The sequence below is a fragment of the Pogonomyrmex barbatus genome, unplaced genomic scaffold, assembly GCF_055798465.1.
Source record: "Pogonomyrmex barbatus isolate J1 unplaced genomic scaffold, ASM5579846v1 scaffold6, whole genome shotgun sequence".
NCBI lineage: Eukaryota > Metazoa > Arthropoda > Insecta > Hymenoptera > Formicidae > Pogonomyrmex > Pogonomyrmex barbatus.
In genome coordinates this window covers 8044914-8067031 of record NW_028297160.1, presented here as the reverse complement: position 1 = coordinate 8067031, position 22118 = coordinate 8044914, and the positions used below count along the sequence as shown (strand labels likewise).

General features: G+C 34.1%; 7 protein-coding genes across 18 annotated transcripts in view; 2 read left to right on the top strand and 5 right to left on the bottom strand.

Annotated features, from left to right (window-relative positions):
- The window catches only part of Hrb27C (Heterogeneous nuclear ribonucleoprotein at 27C), a 36550-nt gene extending 35377 nt beyond the window's left edge, over positions 1–1173 (bottom strand). For 4 of the 6 annotated variants that reach the window (XM_011631465.3, XM_089082786.1, XM_089082784.1 and 1 more), the window contains exon 1: positions 996–1172. In XM_011631465.3, coding sequence (XP_011629767.3) covers positions 996–1033 — 38 coding nt within the window. In that variant the 5' untranslated portion in view covers positions 1034–1172. Of the gene's footprint in view, positions 1–995 lie in introns of all 6 variants that reach the window. The other 2 variants (XM_089082787.1, XM_089082788.1) reach the window with 2 other exon arrangements.
- Positions 1174–3326: 2153 nt separating this feature from the next.
- On the top strand, positions 3327–4641 carry Prosbeta6 (proteasome beta6 subunit). Its single transcript, XM_011631464.3, has 4 exons — positions 3327–3533; positions 3686–3875; positions 3997–4233; positions 4383–4641. The coding sequence occupies exons 1-4, from the start codon at positions 3436–3438 to the stop codon at positions 4566–4568; spliced, it is 711 nt and encodes a 236-aa protein (XP_011629766.1). The 5' UTR covers positions 3327–3435; the 3' UTR covers positions 4569–4641.
- A 271-nt stretch (positions 4642–4912) lies between these two features.
- mbf1 (multiprotein bridging factor 1) lies at positions 4913–6997 on the bottom strand. The gene is made up of 4 exons (XM_011631459.2): positions 6508–6997; positions 6357–6408; positions 5581–5741; positions 4913–5483 (listed from the first exon to the last, which is right to left on the bottom strand). The coding sequence occupies exons 1-4, from the start codon at positions 6580–6582 to the stop codon at positions 5325–5327; spliced, it is 447 nt and encodes a 148-aa protein (XP_011629761.1). The 5' UTR covers positions 6583–6997; the 3' UTR covers positions 4913–5324.
- A 48-nt stretch (positions 6998–7045) lies between these two features.
- LOC105422174 (phosphatidylserine lipase ABHD16A) lies at positions 7046–10968 on the top strand. Of its 2 annotated transcripts, none has more exons than XM_089082254.1 (12): positions 7046–7267; positions 7709–7913; positions 8012–8065; positions 8262–8566; positions 8926–9107; positions 9199–9313; positions 9387–9522; positions 9748–9912; positions 9985–10112; positions 10191–10390; positions 10493–10644; positions 10731–10968. In XM_089082254.1, exons 1-12 carry the CDS (start codon positions 7191–7193, stop codon positions 10833–10835), a joined length of 1824 nt encoding a protein of 607 aa, XP_088938380.1. In that variant the 5' UTR covers positions 7046–7190; the 3' UTR covers positions 10836–10968. The 2 variants fall into 2 exon arrangements, with proteins under 2 accessions (XP_088938380.1, XP_011629762.2); XM_011631460.3 differs by having other exon boundaries at positions 7709–7937.
- A 553-nt stretch (positions 10969–11521) lies between these two features.
- Positions 11522–14712, bottom strand: RanGAP (Ran GTPase activating protein). Its single transcript, XM_011631458.3, has 5 exons — positions 13887–14712; positions 13200–13619; positions 12329–13113; positions 12040–12267; positions 11522–11955 (listed from the first exon to the last, which is right to left on the bottom strand). The coding sequence occupies exons 1-5, from the start codon at positions 13990–13992 to the stop codon at positions 11734–11736; spliced, it is 1761 nt and encodes a 586-aa protein (XP_011629760.1). The 5' UTR covers positions 13993–14712; the 3' UTR covers positions 11522–11733.
- A 150-nt stretch (positions 14713–14862) lies between these two features.
- Positions 14863–19726, bottom strand: LOC105422170 (DEAH-box helicase 15). 3 transcript variants are annotated; one of them, XM_011631455.3, is made up of 9 exons: positions 19586–19726; positions 18504–18859; positions 17697–18391; positions 17388–17618; positions 17048–17267; positions 16703–16825; positions 16443–16633; positions 16196–16358; positions 14863–16062 (listed from the first exon to the last, which is right to left on the bottom strand). In XM_011631455.3, the coding sequence occupies exons 1-9, from the start codon at positions 19636–19638 to the stop codon at positions 15935–15937; spliced, it is 2160 nt and encodes a 719-aa protein (XP_011629757.2). In that variant the 5' UTR covers positions 19639–19726; the 3' UTR covers positions 14863–15934. The 3 variants fall into 3 exon arrangements, with proteins under 3 accessions (XP_011629757.2, XP_011629758.1, XP_088938379.1); XM_011631456.3 differs by lacking the exon at positions 19586–19726 and adding an exon at positions 19298–19539; XM_089082253.1 differs by lacking the exon at positions 19586–19726 and adding an exon at positions 19304–19539.
- LOC105422169 (nucleoporin Nup43) lies at positions 19679–22112 on the bottom strand. Of its 4 annotated transcripts, none has more exons than XM_089082256.1 (9): positions 22021–22112; positions 21755–21895; positions 21444–21548; positions 21242–21366; positions 21056–21177; positions 20831–20982; positions 20491–20737; positions 20245–20396; positions 19679–19817 (listed from the first exon to the last, which is right to left on the bottom strand). In XM_089082256.1, exons 2-9 carry the CDS (start codon positions 21866–21868, stop codon positions 19707–19709), a joined length of 1128 nt encoding a protein of 375 aa, XP_088938382.1. In that variant the 5' UTR covers positions 21869–21895; positions 22021–22112; the 3' UTR covers positions 19679–19706. The 4 variants fall into 4 exon arrangements, with proteins under 4 accessions (XP_088938382.1, XP_088938383.1, XP_088938381.1 ...); XM_089082257.1 differs by having other exon boundaries at positions 22081–22097; XM_089082255.1 differs by lacking the exon at positions 22021–22112 and having other exon boundaries at positions 21755–22014.
- Between the last annotated feature and the right edge of the window lie 6 nt (positions 22113–22118).

Genomic DNA, 22118 nt, shown 5'->3' with positions numbered 1-22118 from the left:
GTCCCAGTTCGAGAGTGATCTTAAATGATCACGTTCCAATTCATTCGAATAATTTCAAGAAAAGCAAGAGATACCGGCTTTTCTCAGAAAAATGAAACGCGCTGAGTCATTTAAAGCATAAATATGTTCAGCAACCGTCTGGTGAGCTGGCGATGCTCTGCGCGGAGAGGAATATCAAAATCAATTGATATCTACACAACGCCATTCCCCTTCTGTGCGTGCCATTTCAAAAAACTCAAACATACACCAGACGCCATTCCAATTTGTATCATTCCTATTCGCATCGAGTCGCGTTCGTAATCCGCAACACTTTCGACCGCAAAGACGCTGTCGAGAATCCTCCAGGCGAGCCGGCGTGAAGCGGGACATTGGAGGGAATTGGAGCGTAAAAATAGAGGGAATCTAGCAGTTGTTTAAGGACGCGAACGCGGAGGCCGCTTTCGCGCACTACTCCCGTATGCTGCTATAAAAGAATGCGCGGGCTGCGGATAACGCGAGGGGAGAAGAGGGGGCCTTAGGTTTTCACGAAAGATTTTAGAATCGAAAAAGACGAAGCCAAATGGCGCGAATCTGCGGCAGGTGAACCGCCGGTGGGTTTCGCGACGGAGCGAAGAATCGTCACTGCCGTTATCGTCGTCATCGTTGTCGCCGTTCTCTCCCATCGCCACGAAAAACTGAAAGAAAACTGTTCTGGCTTTGGAGTTCTCCCCGTCAACAGTAAAGCACTATCGCGGGGCGAAATCGAGAATACATGAACAAGAACAGAAATATCCGGCTCAAAGAAGGAAATCCATTCCCGATTGTGACGCGTAAATGCGGCATTGGCAGCGACGACGACGACGACGACGACGACGACGACGATGACGACGACGGCTGTGGTGGTGACGACGGCGGCGGCGGCAGCGGCGAGGAACGATGATGGCCCCGCTGAATACGCTCGCGAGAACGATGAGGGGGGCGCGATGCGGTCCGTGACCGGCTTTGAATTTACTCACCCCTTTTCATCGTCGTCCATTTCGGTCTTCACTCTCATAATATTTCACTTAAAACTACGAGAACGCGGTTAATTTCAGGGCGCGAGTGGGAATATGGCACGATGCTTTAGCGCGGACGAGGGTAATGGCTCCGCACAATGCGACGTCGGGAACAGAATGTAAACGTAATGAAACGACGCGCGCGTCACTTCCGTCGTCGCCACCACGCTGGTCAAATTAACGGCTGCGACGCTCAGTAGCGTCGACAAGGAGGGGCCCTCGCCGGTAGATAATTATGCTCCGATTAACTTAATGATTGGCGATTAATTGTACCATTTTTTATTAAATACGGATGAAATCATTTATTTTTTTTTAATATATCTTGAATAAAAAATAAAAAACGATGAATTATGCGATTAAAAATATATATTTTAAATAATTCTACCGATTGAATTAGTTATCAATTATATCTTATAAGATAAAATAAATAACAATTTTTTAAATAAAAACTTGAAGTATTTCATTATCATTATGAACAGATATTAATTCTAGTCGCCCTTTAGGATATAATAGATAGATGTTTTAGATTCCAAATGCCGAATGCAATTAATTCAATTTCCAACGAAAAAAAATTGTATCTTTCCAAAAAATACGACTAAAGACTAAACAAGCAGAATCAAAAATACAAATTGTTTCGCATTGTTTAGCAGACTCGTTTTACTTAGAGGATACTGAATACTTTTATTTACATTTCGCTGGCACTAACTCGAATACAGAGGGAAGTCTAAATACCTGCGTCCCCTCTTCCTTTCCCCAAGTCCTGAAAGAAAATCGTTTTTATCCGTGGCGTGCATATTATTTCGCACGCATTTCGATATTTGTACCGTATTCATCACGCTCGCATGCGATGATTCAGCCGCTGGAAACGAGAAATGCCTACGTGTCAGCAGTGTTAAAACGTCGCCTGAACACGGCAGTCATTCCGAGTTCAACGATCTATCGTCGTAAGGTCCGTTCCTCGCGTTGCGTTGCACCAACAGCCTCTTTTGCACTCCAAACGAGACGGGTGCGCCATTGACGTAGAATGAAAGGAGAGGGAGGACAAAAAGTGTAGAAAGCGAGCCCCCCTCCGCACAGGCAGGAGCGGACGTGACCGGTGAACGTGTCGCGTCAGTTCTCAAGAAGGTTTCCCAATCGCCATCGAATGCACTTTTTTTACAAGTACTTTGGCCACGAATCAGAAAAACTCGTCTGCAAAAAAATGCGACGAAATAAATGCTTTCGATCGAGCTGGACGACGAGCTTCGAATAAAAATAAAAAGAGATTCGATTTCGTGTCATTGAAAGTTTTCAACTTTTTTAACGAATCTTTATCCCCTCCCGCTCCTTTTCTCATGATTGGAATTTTGATTAGAAATTTGTCATGGATCTGTACCTTCGATCGGAAAAATGATTTATCATTTTTCTCACGACCATTCGGATTATATCTAAAGCGATCAAAAAATTCTCGACAGGAGCAATAGAAAAATTGATTTCAACACGGAATGTTTTGACAATCGAATCGCGCTAATTTAAAAGTCCAGCGTAATTTAAAAGTATTGCATTTTATAATTTTATATAATATTGAAACAAAATTCAATTTTATATTGAATTTATTTATTATATTTAATCACATAACAGCAAGTAATCTATTGTAAACTAAAATTTAATTTTACATTGCACAATTTGAATGAAGTTCGGGGAAATTGATTTTAATGATAAATAAATGAAAATTGGAGTTGCGGAATCCTATGAGTTGTTTCTACGAATGAAATCAGAGAAATCAAGAAATTAATTACAACTTCGATAAACTCTTTTTAACTAACATTCGTAAGATTGCTATTATGTCATTTACTTTCCAATATTGCATGTTGTATTTTATTACACCTTGCATTAAATTTCTTCTGAACGCTTTTTACCACGCGAGTTAATAATAGAAAAGTTTCTGAAATCCAATATATCCAATATATCAGAAAAACATTTCAGAGATATTTCAAAAATGTTCCACTAATCGAATTGAAACATTTTAGAAATTTTGCAAAATATTTTTGCAATAGTACAAAATAATCACAATTCTCATAAAACCTTTTATTTTCTCATGAGAAAGCTGTTGTAGAAAAATATTTTGCAATTATAACATATTTTAACTTAAATGGAGCATTTTTGAGATATTCTTGAAATATTTCTATACTATTATATAGAACTTTTTTTTAATTTATTTGTATTTCTGCTTTTGTATTTAACTTTTTAAATGTCCCGGTAATCCACTTCATCCAATATGGCGAAGATGCGCATGACGAATAAAATATGAAACCGCGACTGTTTTGCCGTCCGATGTTATGACACGACTCCGTGAGAAACTGTAGTGTCATTCAGATTCAAGCAATTTCTTTTGATATTCTTTGACAAACCAAGATCGACAATGGCCCTGTTGGTGGAAAATGGAAAAGGACGCTTACCCGATTACGAAGTACAGGGAGCAAAACAAGTCAGTTTCAGTCCGTATTCCGACAATGGAGGGTAAATGGAAATAACCTAAATCTCTATGTAATTTTAAATAAGTCTGAAATTATACAACTCTATTTCTGCTGGTTTATTGTTATTCTTGAGTTTTATTTTGCAATGTTTCTTAATGTAAAGTACTTTATGCTTGTACGATTTCTTTTTTTCAGGAGTGTGGTAGCTCTCGCAGGGGATGATTTTTGCGTCATAGGCGCAGATACGCGTCTTAGCACAGGATTCTCGATCTACACTCGAGACCAAGATAAATTGTTCCCCCTGTCGAAAACTACTATCTTAGGATGCTCCGGTTGCTGGTGCGACACCTTGACTCTGACTCGTCTCTTGTCCGCTCGTATGCAGGTATAATGTTGGAATCTTATAATTAATTGAGATCAAAATATTGAGCAATCATTGTTACACACAATCATTGTAACATCACACGATCACACATGACATTGTCAGATATATAATATGTCTTTAGATGTATAAACATGAACATCAAAAAGAAATGTCAACTCCAGCAACAGCACAGATGTTGTCAATAATGCTATATCATAAAAGATTCTTTCCATATTATATTAGCAATATACTTGCTGGATTGGATGAAAATGGAAAGGGCTGTATATATAGTTATGATCCAATTGGACATTGCGAAAAAACTACATACAGAGCAGGTGGTTCAGCTGGTGCTCTTTTACAACCACTTCTTGATAATCAGGTATAAATATAAAAACATTTGATTATATATATAATCTAATATATATATATATATATATATATATATATATATATGTGTATGTGTGTGTATATAAAATGCTTAAGAAAGAGATCACGTAATTGATATCCCATAACATTTTTATTTTTTAGATTGGGTATAAGAACCAAGAAGGTGTCACTGCTACACCCTTAACTCAAGAAAAGGCTGTAGCAATTCTGAAAGATGTTTTTACTTCTGCAGCTGAAAGAGATATATATACAGGTGATGGAATAACTATCAAAATTATTACTAAGGATGGAATAAAAGACTCCAGTTTTGCTTTGAGGAAGGATTAATGGAAAACAAAATCAGCATTTATATTATCTCTATACAAATAAAATTATTTGAATATTTCAAGTGTCACTAAAATTCTTTTTCTTTCTTAAAAAAATATTCTTCAGGAGATTTCTCGCGCTATGAAATAAAAAAACTTGATTTTTTTACTAAAATGTCTAAAAAAAATAATGTACAAATGATATAGATGAAAGATAAAAAATACAAAAATGCATATACGTGATACTTAAGATTTTCTTTTTATGTTTGTACATATTGTTTATTTTTATATATGTGAATATTTTATCCATACTTATTTTATATATTTAGTGAATTTCTGTACTCAATGAAGACAAATACCTAAAGATTTTTATCATAAATTAAGAATTTTATTTTTTGTCACTCAAACATACGTTTCGCTTTTATTTCATGATTAGCATTAGTAATGTACACTTAAAAATCTATAACAAACGATTACGCGCGAAGGTAACTCAATAAGCCTTGTTTAACATTACACTATGTTATTGTATGTATCATATGTAATCGTTACTCCGTACGTACTCGTAATATTCTAAAATATCTTTTATTTCATACATAAAGGCAAGTTAATTATAACCCATTGTTTTATCGTTCGTAATATCCGTATAACCAAAGGAAAAGAGGGTAGGTTTGTATTCTTTTTTTTTTTTTGTTGCGTTCCGTTCTACCGTCTTTCTCATTGTTCTTCCACAGGAACAGTATATAAGGATCGAAAGATAGACATTGCTTCCCCCCGAGATTCACTTCTTCGTCCCGGGGGCTACCGCTAACGGTTTGCCACGATCTTTACCGCGCAATTTGATTCCAAGTACTCGTTCGATCTTACCGATTACCATTTGGTTTGGTATTCCACGTCCTGCTTCATAGTCATTGATGACCTGTGCCTTCTCGTTTACTTTCTACAAAAAATATATAGAGATCGTTAACAAAAGTATTCAAAAGTGATTTTCCTTTAAATTCTCTAACAGGTAATTCCTGCAACTGCAAATATTTTACCGTAGCCAGATCTTTTTGAGATAATCCTTTGCTCTGTCGTCCTTGTTGGATAAGCTTGCCAAGTTCAAGTGGGATTTGATCGTGCTTCAATTCTTCTGTTTCACGATCCAATTTGGCTGTATTCTTTGTGGTTACATGCTGTCTGTTCGCACCACCACCCCCTAATTAAAAAAATTTTTTTCTATTTCAGAATTACATTGCACTCTTGATAAAATATCAAAAAAAGATAGATAAGCTTATAACAAAAGATATGATTAAACATCTATAGGTTACCAAATCAATATCAAAATATGGAAACTAAGGACATTTAAAATCTTATTTAATACAAAATCTATAACGTCCTCTCTTCCTATTATTTATAGTATATTAATAGAATATTGTCTTAGATATTTCTAGAAATAAACAGCCTCTGCGCTTAGATACATTTACTCCATACATTAGCACGTAAAGTATTTTCAAACAACCTTGAACTTTTTATCTGTGATACAATATGATGACACAATAATAAGACTGATTACATGTACTTTTTCAACTGCATAACTATTCTGAGAGATATTTAGACACATTGTCATTCTCGGGAAAGATGCAAACATGATGATTATAATTTCTCTAATTCGCGGTTTGGTCTTACAGAGATCGTGATACAACTTGAAAATATTGTTATCGCAGATAAGTGCATACGCATAAAATCATTCGCGGTGAGCGCCGTTTTGTTTATGTCGCAAATGCGAAGAAATATTCGGGGAGCGAAAAGATAAGATATTCGTGGTACTCACATTTCGCTTGTGTCTCTACGGTAAAGCCTTGTCGCCGAGCGTCGTTTACCGCCTGTAAACAAACGTGCATGGTTACACAATCGCGATGCGTTTTCGATCGTGCGGCGGCCAGCCGCGACGGGGCCACGTACGACAGATCGCGGCTGGTTACCTTCTCAGTTTTCAGCGTGGACGACTTCGGGGCGCGTTTGCGAAGGGTGATAGGCGCGGTGTCCCAATCTGACATGTCGTAAAAAAAAAAGGGAGAAAGAGAAAAGGTGAAAGTCTCACTACCGGGACCGTTGGTTGTCGCAGTATCGACGATGTATCGCGCGGACGTTTCCACTTGGGAACGTGGTCACGATAGCAGCCGCTCTACTCCCGCTGTATTGCTCTTTCCAGCAAGTTCTTCTCGCTCTCCGCCTCGCGGACGTTCCGAAAATCATGCGGCGCGGCCGCTCGATCGACCGGCGCGAAGCCACGATTCCGCGAACATCGAGGGTCGTCGCCTCAGGAAACGTTCGTGAACGTGGACCTCCGTCCGTACGCGTGCTTCGTGATCTCTTTTTTCTCTCTCCCTCCAATCGGGGAAATCACGTTCACGGGATTCTTCTGCGTCGTACGCAGAATCGAAAGAGACCACGTACCGGTCACGACGGGAAGAAACAAACTTTTTGGCCTGATTTTCGACGCCGCATGCACAAGAAAGTTCTCTCGCCTCGCGCCGATCGTCGCGCTTTTGTTACGTATAAATGTGGAACTTGATTTTGCGGGTGGCGAAAAAAAAATTACGATAAATTTTGAAAAGTCGCCGTTTACGAATTTACGAAAGGTTCTCGACGCGCAACAAACGAGATGCCATTCGATTCTGACGAAACGAGCGTATTTTCTCTACGTAGATGGACCGATATCGATCATATTCGAAAAACCTAGTAATTTCAAACTTAATTATTCTATTATATTCATTCCTATATTCCGATATAATTTAATTTTAATCTCGATTTAATTTATTTTTCATCTATTTTTAGTTCTACAAATTTTGTACAAAATTTTGTATCAAAAAGTTAATCGCCGATTAATAGAAAATTTATTCAAGCATGTCATTTAAAGTAAAATTTTAAGTCATACAATTCATTATCTCTGATTTAATTTCTTTTTTCATTTTGTTAAATAATAAATGATTCTGATCGTGAAAAAAATATGAAATGATAAAGAATAATAATATATAATTATTATTGTAATAATTATTAAGAATATTTTGAGAGATCATAGTAAAGATATTACAGATTTGGTAAGTCAATCGAAGTTTGGTTGAATTATAATTCGGCGCAAGAAAAGTTGCACTTTCGACGATTCGTTTGTCGTCCATCTAGTTGGCGCGCTTGTTCGACGGACGTGGCGAGAAGATGCTTTCGGTTCGATGCTCCGCAAGCCCAAGGACTCCTGATCCGCATCGCGACGTCCGCAGTAACACGTTTATATACGGTTGTCCAGCTGACCGCACGCAAAGGCGAGATGTCGTTGATCCGGACACTGTGGAGATGCACATTTAGCCCGCGGCTTTTTAAGATTTACGAGGTAACGTGGATCGGTCTGGTTGACGTAAGTACGATGTATATTTATTCAGCACTTTCCGTTGAAATTTACATAAAGTTGAGGTTACAATGCGTTTACAGAAATCGTATGAAGCGAAGAACCTAGAGCGATGGGGTGATCAAATCGTCATTTCCGTAAGTTTATGTTCCATGTATCATATAAATTAGAAGTGTAACATCATCGAAGATTGCACTCGTAGTATACTGTCATGATAGTAAAATGATACCGAATGCCAGTGATTTTTTGCTATATTCTCATCGATTAGATTACACTTTTTGTATTATCATGATTACAAAGATGAATTCACAAATTGCTTTTGTGTTATTGCAGTTTGCAGCAATATGGTCTATAAGCCTTTATGCTGTACCAGTTATCGCTATGTTCGCCATGTACCAGCGTAGCTATTCTTTGATAGATAACGTTTCTTGCTTGAGTAAAGTGGCAGCTGGAGCTGGTGCACTTCTCATTGCCTCGTTGGCTGCACGTGGTTATTCCAGAATCAATAATCCAGCGTATGTAAAGTTTGTGGACACTCTGAACGAAGCTCACTTGAATTATAATGCAAGTACAAAGCAAGAACTTCACAAATATGATTTTGAATTTTGGGCATGGCCTGTAGACTTCAATGTGACAGGGTTAGACACATATATTTCTATCAACAATAATTATTCAAGATGTTCTAGAATCCTCAACTTTCATTTTAAAATTCTCTGACAAATTCTCCTTAACAAATTTAAAATGTTTAAAAAAAAAATTAATAAAAAAATTTTCAAATTGTAACTTTTTACAACTCTAGTATTTGCTATTTCTCATTTAGATCTTGATATATTATAAAAAATATACTTAAAAAGTTTTACCATTTTATTTAATTTCATCAAGAGTACAAAAATAATACTGGTATATTTTGATTATTGATTAGTATGAAATTAGGATTTTAAAACAACTTATACTTTGCAATTAATATTACTCTTTTCTAATTATATGTTCCTTGTAGTGACATTGCAGATAAATTGACGTTAGAAAAAATTACAAAAGCCAGTGGGCGTCTCAAACGGCAAAGCGGCAAAGAATTTATATTTGCTATTCCATGTAAATTACTTTCTTACGTTGTAGCACATACTTTTGCGAGTAAACTGATTTATCCTGGCAGTATATCTCTCATCGGCTGGGCATTCGGTAATACATTGTTACTTTTATATTTCCATAAGCTTTTATGATTATAATTTAAGATTATAATTTAAGATTATTTCCTATCACAATATTAAAGGTTCTGCATTAGTGAAAGGGAGGTCTGATCTAATAAAACAAGGCGGAGAAAGATTCAAATTGATGACTTCGGATAAAAATCATCTTGATGTAATGTTCATCGATCGACGCACCAAGTAATGTAAACAATAACTTTATCGACACCCTTTGTTATGCTGCAAACTCTTTTTGACGTACGTCATTTTGCAGAAGCAGTAATGGTGATACACTGGTCATAACTTGTGAAGGAAATTGTGGATTTTATGAAACAGGCATTATATCCACTCCCTTAACTAAGGGCTATTCGGTATTAGGTTGGAATCATCCAGGTTTTGCCAGTAGTACTGTAAGTATTATACTTATAAAGAAATAAACTTCACGGATGTTCACAATCCGACAAGAAGAATTGCTGTTACTCCGTCATAAGAATCTTTCTTGCAACAATAAAATTTTGCCCATGTTGCAGTTATTGTCATTCAAACAGTAAATTCAATAGTTGGAGTAATAGCAAGCCTTCTTTTTCGGGCTGGCCGACACATATCTCGTATAACAGTAAGTCATGACCGCAAAGGGTGCGCCATATCCAGATCAAGAAGAAAACGCAATTGATTGTATTATGCGCTTTGCGATCGAACGTCTAAAGTTTCCCGAAAAACAAATTATCATATACGGATGGAGTATTGGAGGATATACTGCCACTTGGGCCGCTATGAATTATCCTTCAATTCAAAGCTTGGTAATATTGTCCAGTCTCAATTAATCATATATATCAAATCGATTCCGTAAATTGACATATTAATCGCCGCAGGTTTTAGATGCTACGTTTGATGATGTACTTCCATTAGCTATTAAAGCAATGCCGCCGTCCCTAGAAGGTTTAGTCCACAATATAATCAGAGATTATTTCAATCTACATATAGCGGAACAATTAAACAGGTATATTTTGTAGCGTGTTATCATATAATGTAATTAAAGTATCGCATATACATCTCTCATTATTTTTTAATTCAACAGATACAATGGAACCATATTATTAATAAGAAGAACAGATGATGAAATCATCTGTATACCTCAAAATAATTTAGCTGGAAATCGTGGCAATATGTTGCTAACAAAATTATTTCTCAGACGTTATCCGTATCTATTTTTATCTGAAACCTTTGAGTCTGGAGCAATTTTATCGAGGTTCTTATCTGCTGAAACATCCGAGAGAAGTAAGAGACTAAATAATAAGACTAATTAATATTGTTTTAAAAATTCTAAATGAAAGAATAATATAAAAGAAAGTATATTAATATCAAATTGATTTATCACAGCATCGATATTAGAATCATTCAGAGTAGATGAGAAACATTGCTTACAATTGATAGCGGCTGATATACAAAGTAACGATGGGGTGATAAGTTATCCATCTACTTTGGGAAAGGAATGTGATGCTAAGACAAAATTGCAATTAGTTCTCTTCCTGGTATGTATTAGATATAAAGATATGTTGATTTGAAGTCAAAAACAAGAAAATCGCTTTTCACGTTTCTTATTATTTCATGTTTCTAGGCAACTATGTATATGAAAGATCAATCATCATCACACTGCATCCCATTGTCTGTCGACCTCTTTCATCCAGGTTGGGATCCAGCATCCACCATCGCTGTGAAGTAACTTTTACAATATCATATTTTGAACATCAGAACAAGTTTTCCCAGAGATTCTTATTTATATAATACATTTTATGGACAAACAAAAGCGATAATACTGCAATTTCGTGATAAATTTTTCTTGCACACATACACAAGCATTATTTATTTCATATTAATTTATAATCGTTCTTACAAATTTGTAAAAAATGTTACACATTAGATCATTTTAAACATTTATTTACGATAAATGTTTTATTTGAGTTGCATCTTTTTCGCGTTTTTCAAATTGATTATATACAAGTTGCACATCACTCAAATACTGCTTTGTATAAAGTCATTTTTATCACATATAAATATAAATATTTAAAAAAATGTATGTGTAAAAGTTAATTCTTAATATATTGATACTATTTTAAGAAATAGCTTTTACATACAATAGTATATATTTTATTAGTTTGAAAAAATGATAAAAGTATAACTTGCATTAAAACTCTAAAATGAGAAAATATATATATATATATATATATATATATATATATATATATATATACATACATATATATACATATTGTAAGATAATAAATGTATTTTTTATTTCGAAATTGTATCATGATTATTACGTAATTATTCATAATTATTTTCTAGTAAAAGTAGAATTTCTCGTTTTCTTATGAGATAAAGATCACATTACAAAAAGAAGTTGTGGCATTTGTATTGACAAAATTTAATATTAAAAGTACAAAATTTCGACTTAAAAATCATTCAGGATTTATCTTAAAGATCATTTATATATAGATTCTGCTAAGTTTATATGATGGCATTTTAAATTTAATTTTACATAAAATTTCTACTATATTTTTCCATATGATGTATAAAAATAAATAACTATGTCATATCAACGATAATAATTTCAGGCAAATTTACGTAACTTGAATACTATTTAGAACAGCTTTAAGAGCAATTTTGGAATCGTGAAATGGATCGACTACATTTGCACGACTAATCTTCATTGGTTTTTCTAAAAATAATTTTAACATACTCCTTGTTTGCACTAAGAAATAATCTTTCTGCGTAATTTTTTCTAGAGCCTTAAAACATCCTTCCAAATTCCAATCAATTTTTCCACTGGCTTTATCCTCACCCTAAAAAAGGAATGATTGTTAATTACTTTACTCGTTTTGTCATTACATATTTGCTATACATATTTTAATAATATATTTTCTCACTTTTATTAAACCAAGATTAACGAGTAACATATTATTCAAATTTGAAATTTGATCATTTTCTATAGCATAAGAAAATAGTTTTGCATATAAAGCATCTGACAAGGATTCTGCCTTTATTCTCACATTTATGTAGCCACTACCACACAATGCTGATACTTTCATAGTTATCCGTAAAAGTTCTTCTATATATTTCTGTCCTGTATTTGTGTTATTCTGATTTGCTAAATTCTAGAAAATAAGAAATATGTTTACAAGTACAAATTAGATGTACAAATATATTAATACGTACGGCTGCGTGATCAATAAAAGCTTGAACATTATCGCCTTGCAGTAACAATAGTTTTTCACCTATCGGTGATTTTATAAATTCTGCTACTGTTACTGCGTTTTGCGCAACGTTCTCTTGTTCCTTGTTATCTTTGTCACTTGTCTCGTCTTCATCATCACTTTCTTCTTCACTTGTACCCTGTTCATCCTCGTTGTCATCGTTCTCTTCCTCCTCCTCATCCTCGGTATAATCCTCATCCAACGAAGTCAGAGCATCAATTCTTCCTAATTTTGTAAGAATTTCTCGGACATTCTCGCGTCCTTCCGTTCCGAAACAATTACCATCCAGCTGTAGATTTGTCAGAAGAGTTTTATCGTGTGTGGCACTAGCAATAGCACATCCAGCATCCGCGCGCAGTTCATTATTGCTTAAATCCAGACTTATAAGGGACGTATGATTACCATGAATTTCTAACACTTCTGCTAAAGCTAAAGCCCCTTTTGTCTTTAGTAAACAATCTCCGAGATTTAAATCTTCCAGACCTCGGAAAATTGGTAAAACTTTAGCAAGTGCTCTGGCTCCCTTCAATCCAATTGTATTATCATTCAGATTTAACACTCGCAAATTAGGATTGGCAGATAAACCCTGCGCAATTGCCGCAATGCCTACGTGATATATACCATTTTGTTGCATTACAACTTCCTCCAATGTTTTCAGTTTTTCAAATACAGCTGCTAATGCTTGTGCACCCTCATTTTCCAACCGATTTCTACCAACAATAAAAACTTTCAGAGCAAGAGGTGTGCCTATGGTAAATATGTTATATTTAAACATCTAGAATATATTTAAATATGTATCTATAATTATATGTTTATATATTATATAAGCTCACCTTCTTTAGAACTGTTCTCATGACATTTCTCTAATGCTTTGGCTAACATTTTTCCACCTGATATACCAAGACCATTATTGTTCAATCTTAATTGTTCTAGGGTATAACATGGGCTTGATGCCAATAAACTAGCTAATCCTTGAATACCAATTGGACCAAAAGCATTATCGCTCAAATCAAGTTCAGTGAGTTGACTATTGGCAGTGCATAATGCCATTCCTAAATATTCCAAAGCTTTCGGGATCTCTGTTTTCAAACGTCCAGTGAACATATCCTTCCAAAGAGCTTTTTTCAAAGGAGTCCCTTTCTCTTTTAATGCCTCTGCTATAGCCTCAGCAGCTGATGTACCCAATGTATTTCCTTCCAAATCCAAGTATTCCAAGCACGGACATGCTTTAATTGCGTTTACTACTTGAAGAGCTGTATAAAATACGATGAACAAAGAAATATATATAAATATAAATATATATATATATATATATATATATATATATAATGCTTATAAATATTTAATGTTATTATTTACACACACACACACACACACACACACACACACAACTCTATTAAAATTTTGAATTTTGCAGCGTTTTATGAAAGAAAAACAAGTATACCTCAAGAACGTTGAGTTCGCATGATTATCTACTCTTAACACAAAAAAATTAAGTCATCAAAAAGATTGTCTCTTACCATCACTCGCGGTATCCAACACAAGCGACTGACCGGCAAACGAGACCCCGACTGATTTTCGACTTACGTCTTTCAACTGCTCGCCAATTTCGCTCAGACTGAACATGATGCGCGTCTATAAAGTACCTCAGGATTTTATAAAACGACCTAAATTGACAATACAAATTACTAAACTAGCAAACAGTCTCAAGCCCCTTCTCGATACTACTTGGTACAACGCGTAATTCCGCCAGGTGGTAAACGCGTCGAAAACAACACGCGCGGGAAACTCTTACCAACTTCGGCCGAGTATTGAAAAGAAAATCACTACCGTTTACGAGCGGTGATAATTCACATAATAATTACAATTCTTAATTTTCACGAGCAATTATTTCTTCCTTACATGCAAAAGACCGAGTCACGAAACGTTACATCCAGAAAGATCACGTATGACGAAACAAAAATTGTAAAAATAATGCGTATGATAAAATCGTTTCTTTTCGATGAGTTTTGGAACGTAATGATATTACAAATCAGCGCGAGCCATAGATAAACGTTCATTTATGCGACTCAGATTCATAATATTTTGTAAGATCAAAAAGCATCTTAAGAGTTCCTTACTTTCAAACTTATGATCGATTATGTAATGTAATGTTATATGTCAATATATTGATATATTACTAAATTATTAAAATTAAATTATTGATTCAATAAATATATCGATATAAATTCTTAACACACACGAAATACATAAAAACTAATGTTGAGATAAAAGTTTCGAGTTTATTGGAATGAAATATATAACGCAATAAATTATTTTACTACAATCAGTTTTGTGTTTCTATAAAAATCCGTTCATCCTCACACGTTTACAAACTCGAAAAAATATTTTATCTCAGTATACAAGGAAAAGAAGAAAACAAATGCAGCTGCTAATTATAGTAACTGCTATCAATTATAGAATTCACAAATTGAGTCAAAATTACTTGATGCTATCTTTCGTTTTAAAAAATCCGTACATTTATTGTTAATATGTGTAGAATGTCAATAATAAACAATAAATATATAGGATACTCAAATTCAGTTTTTCTTTCAGGTGCTAATAAAGATACTTTATTACACTGAATGTTTTCTCATAAATTGGCCACCGTGTTGCGTGTAGATGTGTATGTGTGCTTAGAGCTCTTACCACATTAATATATATTTGTTTCATTAATTTGATTTTTTCAGATGTAAGTCTAGAAATATTTCTCTTTAATTTTGTTTTTTTTGCTATCTTTTTAGTCAGAAATTAACTATGTGTATTGTTATAAGCATGTAATTATTTTTTCACTGTATTGTGAAAATGTAAAAATGTCGCCATACATATGTTGCAACATATTCTAAATTTGGAAAAATTAAAAAGTACGAAATTTCTAAATGTTTGAGTTATCATAGTAAAAAGACGACATGCTATCAATGACAGAAACATATCCTTTCAAAATAACCTTTAGGCAAATGCGAGATAACTATTTTTTACTATATATATATATTATATATAATATGTAGTGGCCATTTTATATTATTCCTTCTTCGCATTATATATGGTCAACATTTAATACAAAAATTAATCTATTATATCTAATTCCGAATGCATTCGAGTGTAAACGTCGATTAATGAATTCTACCGTTAAAATTACTTAGACACTAATCTTTTTCTTAAATGTACATAAATAACCCTTCTTATCGATTAACTACGCTTTTGCTGTATGTCTCAGGTTAATAAATTGTCCACTTCATTTTTTTTCTTTTGACTTAAATATTGAAAATATTCCAATGTTCAATTTTTACATCGTACAAGCTAGCATTGAGCTTATACAAAAAAATCTAAATATTTCAATATACTTCTGTGCCTTTTAAGTGAAGGACAGAAAGTGAATTCTTCATAACGTGTCCCATGATGTTTCATATGTGATGTGATGTGATTCCGTATAGGTGAGAAAATTATATCGCCATGATAAAAGCAAATTTTGACTGAGCATGCTTGACAGCTTCTTGCGATTTCCAAACACATCTAAAGTATATAGAGGTTAGAAGCCTTCTTGATACTGTTTTGAATCTAATTTCGCCTGAGTAAGTTCGAGTTGTCTTTTCGCTTCACACTGAGGGAAATTTTGTAGATCATAATATTGCGGTGCTATCATCAGCAGCCAATCAGCTGTAAAAATATAGTAAAATGTTGTGTAAAAGAAAAAATCAAATCAAAGTTACTAATTGTAAGAAATCAAGAATGAAAAAAATACAGTAAATATGTGTTAATCATAATATGATAGATACGTTTAAAAACTTACGTTTAATATCAGTGACTGTTCTGATATAATTTTTAGTAGTGAGCACAAATTCATTATAAATAACCCACTCTGGTTTATGATCCAAGCAACTGCTGGGATGAAGTTGCACTACCTGGTTATCCTTAATAGTCAGATAATGTCCCGTTCTCTCTAAATGCGCCACCTGTTTGAATATAATTAAGATATGAAATAAAATATTATACTATAATAAAAAATTTTGCTACAGTATAGATCAATATTTTGTTACCTGCATAAAAAAGCCATTGACAAGAGCTTTCCTGATATTAATATAATAGTCTTTTGAATTGAAATCCGTCGAAGTTCGCTTTAATACAAATCTATCCATTATTCTACTTAGCTGCTGTCTTACATTGTCTCCGCTCTTTAACGATCGATAATTCACATAATTATCATAACACCATTGAACGTCGTCCATATCTGTAAGCAAATTCATTATAAATAAAACCATCGATTGTTTCTCAATAAACATAAAAAATAAATACTTACGTTGTTTAAAAGAATGATATACATTAAGTAGTGTCAAATGATCACCATCAATATGTGCAAATTTCATTTTTGCATCATCCGCGGCTTTCTTTGATTCGTTCGGTCTCACAAAGCACTGTGGGACTAATACCATATCAATCATCAATATACTACCATGTTATCTTACCACAATTCTGATTCTATTTTTTATTTTACTTTTAGAATTTTCTCTTATATATTTTATATATGGCTTTCATAATATTAATAAATAATATTATTATAGGCAAAATAAACTTATTAAATCATTAATAAGCGATTAGTAAATAATTACGTAACATTATCATATAGCAAACCTCAATACTTTACCTGAGAGCATAGCTGTAATGCTGAGTATCTCATTGCTACAATTATGATTGCAGGAGGCTATAAGCATTTTTGCCAATTGAGGATCTAATGGAAATTCCGCCATAACTGCACCAAGATCTGTTAGATTTCCATCATCATCAAGAGCAGCCAGATAATTCAGAAGTTCCAAAGCTCTCATTAAAGTTTCAGGCGCAGGTGGATCCATAAAGTCAAAATGTACCTATGCATAACGCACACGATAAAGTCGACTTTTCCATCATAAAATTATTCAGCAAATAGCCAATTATTATTTAAATGATATATTTTGCATTATTTTATTTTAATATTATAATAAACGCACCAGATCGTCAATACCAAGTTTTTTCAATTGCAGTACTACGCTTCCAAGATTGGACCGCAAAATCTCAGGATACGTGTTGTCTTGCATTTCGTTTTTGTATGCTTTTTCCGTGTACAATCGGAAACATTTTCCAGGTCTTGTTCTGCCAGCGCGACCGGCTCTCTGCTGTGCCGAAGCCTTACTAATAGGCGATACTAAAAGCGATTCGACACGAATTCTTGGATTGTATACCTATTAATAAAAAATAGTAGAAATTAATAAAGACAAATTTATAATAAAAATTCTTAAGAATTTAATCAAGATATTTACTTTTTGCTTAGCAAAACCAGGATCTATGACAAAGACAACACCATCGATAGTCAACGATGTCTCTGCAATATTAGTTGACACGACAACTTTACGACCAATAGCACCGTTAAGTTTAGTAGGCGGAGCAGGTTCAAATATTCTCTGTTGAAGATTCGGCGGCAGTGTCGAATATAGCGGTATGCACTTTAATTCACCAACTTCAGGTCCCAAGTTGTCCATCTCTCTTTTAATTCTCTTGCAAGCTTCTTCAATTTCCTCTTGACCAGTCAAAAACAGCAAAAGATCCCCGGGAATTTCTTCACACATCTGAATTTGAATGACAGTTCTAATCGCCGCTTCTAGATAATCCCTTTCTGGCTCCGGTGTATAAAATATCTCGACTGGATGTGTTCTACCAGGTACATTCATAAGCGGTGCATTGTCAAAATACTGCTGAAACTTTCCAGCGTCCAAGGTAGCACTCATAATCACAAGTTTCAAGTCTGGTCTCTGTTTGATCACTTCTTTCAAAACACCCATCAGCAAATCGGTAGCTAACGTTCTTTCATGAGCTTCATCTAGCAATATCACTTGATAGGCATCCAGCATGGGATCAGACATACCTTCTCGAAGCAACATACCATCGGTCATGTACTTCAACACTGTCCTCGGCGAACTACAATCTTCAAAACGAATACTGTATCCTACTTCTTGACCTGTTGAAAAATTATATCAATTTTTTTTTTAATTTATTATTGTTGAAATATCATTTTTGATACTGTATTACAGTATTTTCTAAGTCATTAATATAATAAATAATTATCATACCTAAGGCAACATCCATCTCTTCCGAAACTCTTTGAGCTACACTCATAGCTGCTACTCTTCTAGGTTGTGTGCATGCGACTCCTTTAGTTCCAATACTTCTTGAATACTCCACACACCATTGTGGTATTTGCGTAGTTTTACCAGAACCTGTTTCTCCAACAAGAACAATGCATTGATGTTGAGATAACAATCTCATGAAGTCAGTTCGATATTCGAATACAGGGAGAGTTATCCTTTTCTTATAAAGTTCATAGTATTTCGGTGTATACGGCAGCATGGTATATGGATTGAACTGCACCTGACTTTTTGTCGCTGTAGACCCTGTGGTTGTTGCATTGTTGGATACAGAGCTGTCCCTGCAAAACAATTATCACTTAATATTTTCTATTCTATAACAAATATATATAAGTTAACAAATGTATATAAGTTAACATACATATTAATTTATACTATATATCTTTATATAAAATAGAATAGACTTAAGACATTATTAATGCACATATCAACACTCGTGCAAAATCAAAAAAATTACGGTGATGTGTGCAAAAAAATATAAGTAGTGCATACTAATCCAATGAAACATACAAAGTAACAGAAACATTATGTATTAATATTACAATTTCTTACTCAGCAACATATTTGTTACATACATGTTACATTTATATTACTAAGTGAAAAATTATAATATTGATGTAAAGTTCCTTTGTGTTTACTAAAAATATAACATAATCTGCAAATGAGATGATTGTTAAAAACTTTTTTTATTGCAAATATGAAGCGGTTTAGACCAGAACCGTTACAGAAGGACTTAGGTTTCCCTCGCCGGAAGTGATGAGGACCATTGAAAGTAATGAACCCGTCACTTTCGATCGTCTCATTATTCCTTGGTGACATCCAAGGATGACGCGCATGTGCCAGGATGCAGATCGCACGACGCAAATATTAGCGCGTGCGATCGCACGAGATAAGCATTAACATGGTTCCACGAGCCCGCGATATTGCACATGGCAAAGGGGGGAGCCGTGAACAACTGTCCGTTGCGCGTCGTTCACGACTGGAGAAAACACGGTCGGTGTACTCACGTGGCTTTCCGTTTGACATAAGGATCTACGACTTCAATCCTGCGCTTCGACATAGCGTCCTCGTCGCTCCAGACGCGGTCAAGCAGAAGTCAAAACTGTTTATGAAATCCCAGGCGAGGCGTCAGTCAAAATGGCAAGCAAAGCGCCAGCAGCAGCTCAGAGCTTTCCGTCTTTGTGGTAAAGGCAAGCGACAGCAGATGGAGCTGATAATATTCGCGATCGGCGCGCTGTACTGAGAGACGGAGAAAGAGAAAGAAAAATATCTCTTTAGGATAAAAAATATTTAGAGACAGAGAAAAACCTGAGAAATAAAATTAATTTTGCGCAAAAAAATAGTTATAGAACAGTTAGAAAAAAATAGTTAGAAACATCTAAATGATCATTTTTCTTAATAGATTAGTAGGCTTTTAATAAGCAAAACAAATAATTTTTAATAAAACTTTGATATGTCTGACAGCCAAGATATTTAATGCAAAAGATTCATGGTGTTCAACAAAGTTTTTAAGGAAAAATAAATTTCATGTATATACTTACACAATACAAATGAACGAATTATCAATATTAAAAAAAAAATACAGAAATGATGGTAGTTATTTATTTAAAGTTGTAATAAAGATATAAAAAAATACACATTATTATTAAATAAGTATATTTCTTACAATATATATAGCTTCATTGTCACATCCAAAAAGCAGCGTTGATCTATTGATGTCGATGCTATTTATTGGCTTATGCATAGCAGCACACAATGAAGTCACGTTAACTTTTCCATTTGTACTAATTGTATTCAACCAATGCATGTCTGTGGAATCTAACATCACAAAAAAAACCATGTTAGAATTAATTCTTTAAATTACAATTGCATCTTTCATTTTTATTAATTAAGAACTTTCTTTGTTATTTACCGAGTTTCAATTTTGAACTTTGTGCATTGTTCCAATGCCATAATTCTCCACTGACGGAACAAGTAAAAAGATTGTCGGGTCTGTCTTGGTGAAATAGTATCTCACTGACAGCTTTGCTATGTGCATTAAGTTGCGACATTGGATAAGTATTCTGTCTCAAATCCCACACGGTTAAACCACCATCATCTCCACCAGCGACCACAATATGCCTTTGTGTAGGATGATGTGTAATACTTGTAGCTGCTGTCTGTGAAAACATTTTTGTCATTTAATAACAAATTATTTAAAAAAATTGAAGATATTGAAATTAGAAGTAACATATTTTCATAAAACTATTTACTTTAACTTGATCAGAGAGCATAAAAGTAGTTGCAGGTATATCTCGATCGTTTCTCAGATCCCAAACTTTCATATGTCCTCTTGAATTTCCCGTAAGCACTTCATTGTGTTTTAAAAAATCGACACAATATATGGAGCAACTATCAGCATTTTCTAAAGACAAAACGAAAAATGATTCTTTTACATACAATATTCAAATTATATGTTACAAATTGCTGCAATTTACCGATAATTCTAACTGGTTTCTTCTCTGCAGCTGTAAGAAGATTAAGCTTTCCATCTTCTCCTACTGACGCTATGTCTTGTTCAAAGGTAGACAATGCAGTACAAGAGGCATAATCTGTTGTTCTGTAAAAATTATTAAAACTGTTATAATACTTATTAAGCAAAAGATTTAAACAAGTTTACTTACTTGAAGCTATGTATAAACTCCCATGCCATATGTTCCTTAAATTCAATACAAGTATCCTCATCAACTTGTAGCAATCTTATTGAGCCTAAAGATGAGGAAGCAACGAAAAAATCTTTGTTGATAAACTGAAAATTCATGTTTTGTTAATTCTTGATATATAAGATAAAAATCATCAATTTATCTGAAAAGGATAATATATTACCTTTAGTTCAGTAACATCTCCAAGGAATGAGTATGATGACAAAACTACAGGATATAATTCCTCGTCGTAATTTGTTCTAAATGTCCAATACGTTATTTTATTTACCTGTATAAAAAAATTTGACAAATTCAAGCTCGAGCTTTAAACTATTTCGATTCATGATATATTTAATTTCTATTTAATTTCTGTTAATTGAAATACATGAAATTTTATTAAGTGTACAGAAATATTATAAAACTTATTTACAGAAAAATATATCAAAAAATACATGTTTTATCTAAAAATATAAATTTATAGGTTAAGTGTCTAACCGAGTTATCCCAACTGCCGGTTAAGAAATTCCTCGCTTCCGAAAAATTTCCGTACTGCCATCGTATTTTGGAAATTTTCTCAGACACAAACGTCCCTTGCACGTTCTCGCCCATTTTCCGATAAAATTAGCATAAATCAAACTGAAATAAAAAATTAAATATCACAGTGGCCCAAATGAAATCTGCCTCTCCCGCTCGAATATTAAAGGCCTGTTCTTTTTGGCTGAACTGATTGTACTAGTTCACAGTTTATTTTTCTTTCTTACACTGAAAGAAGAAAGATAAACTCCGAACTAGTGCAGCCAATTCAACTAAAAAGAACAGACCCTAAAAGTGCCGTCATTAAAGTACACACAAAGTAGTT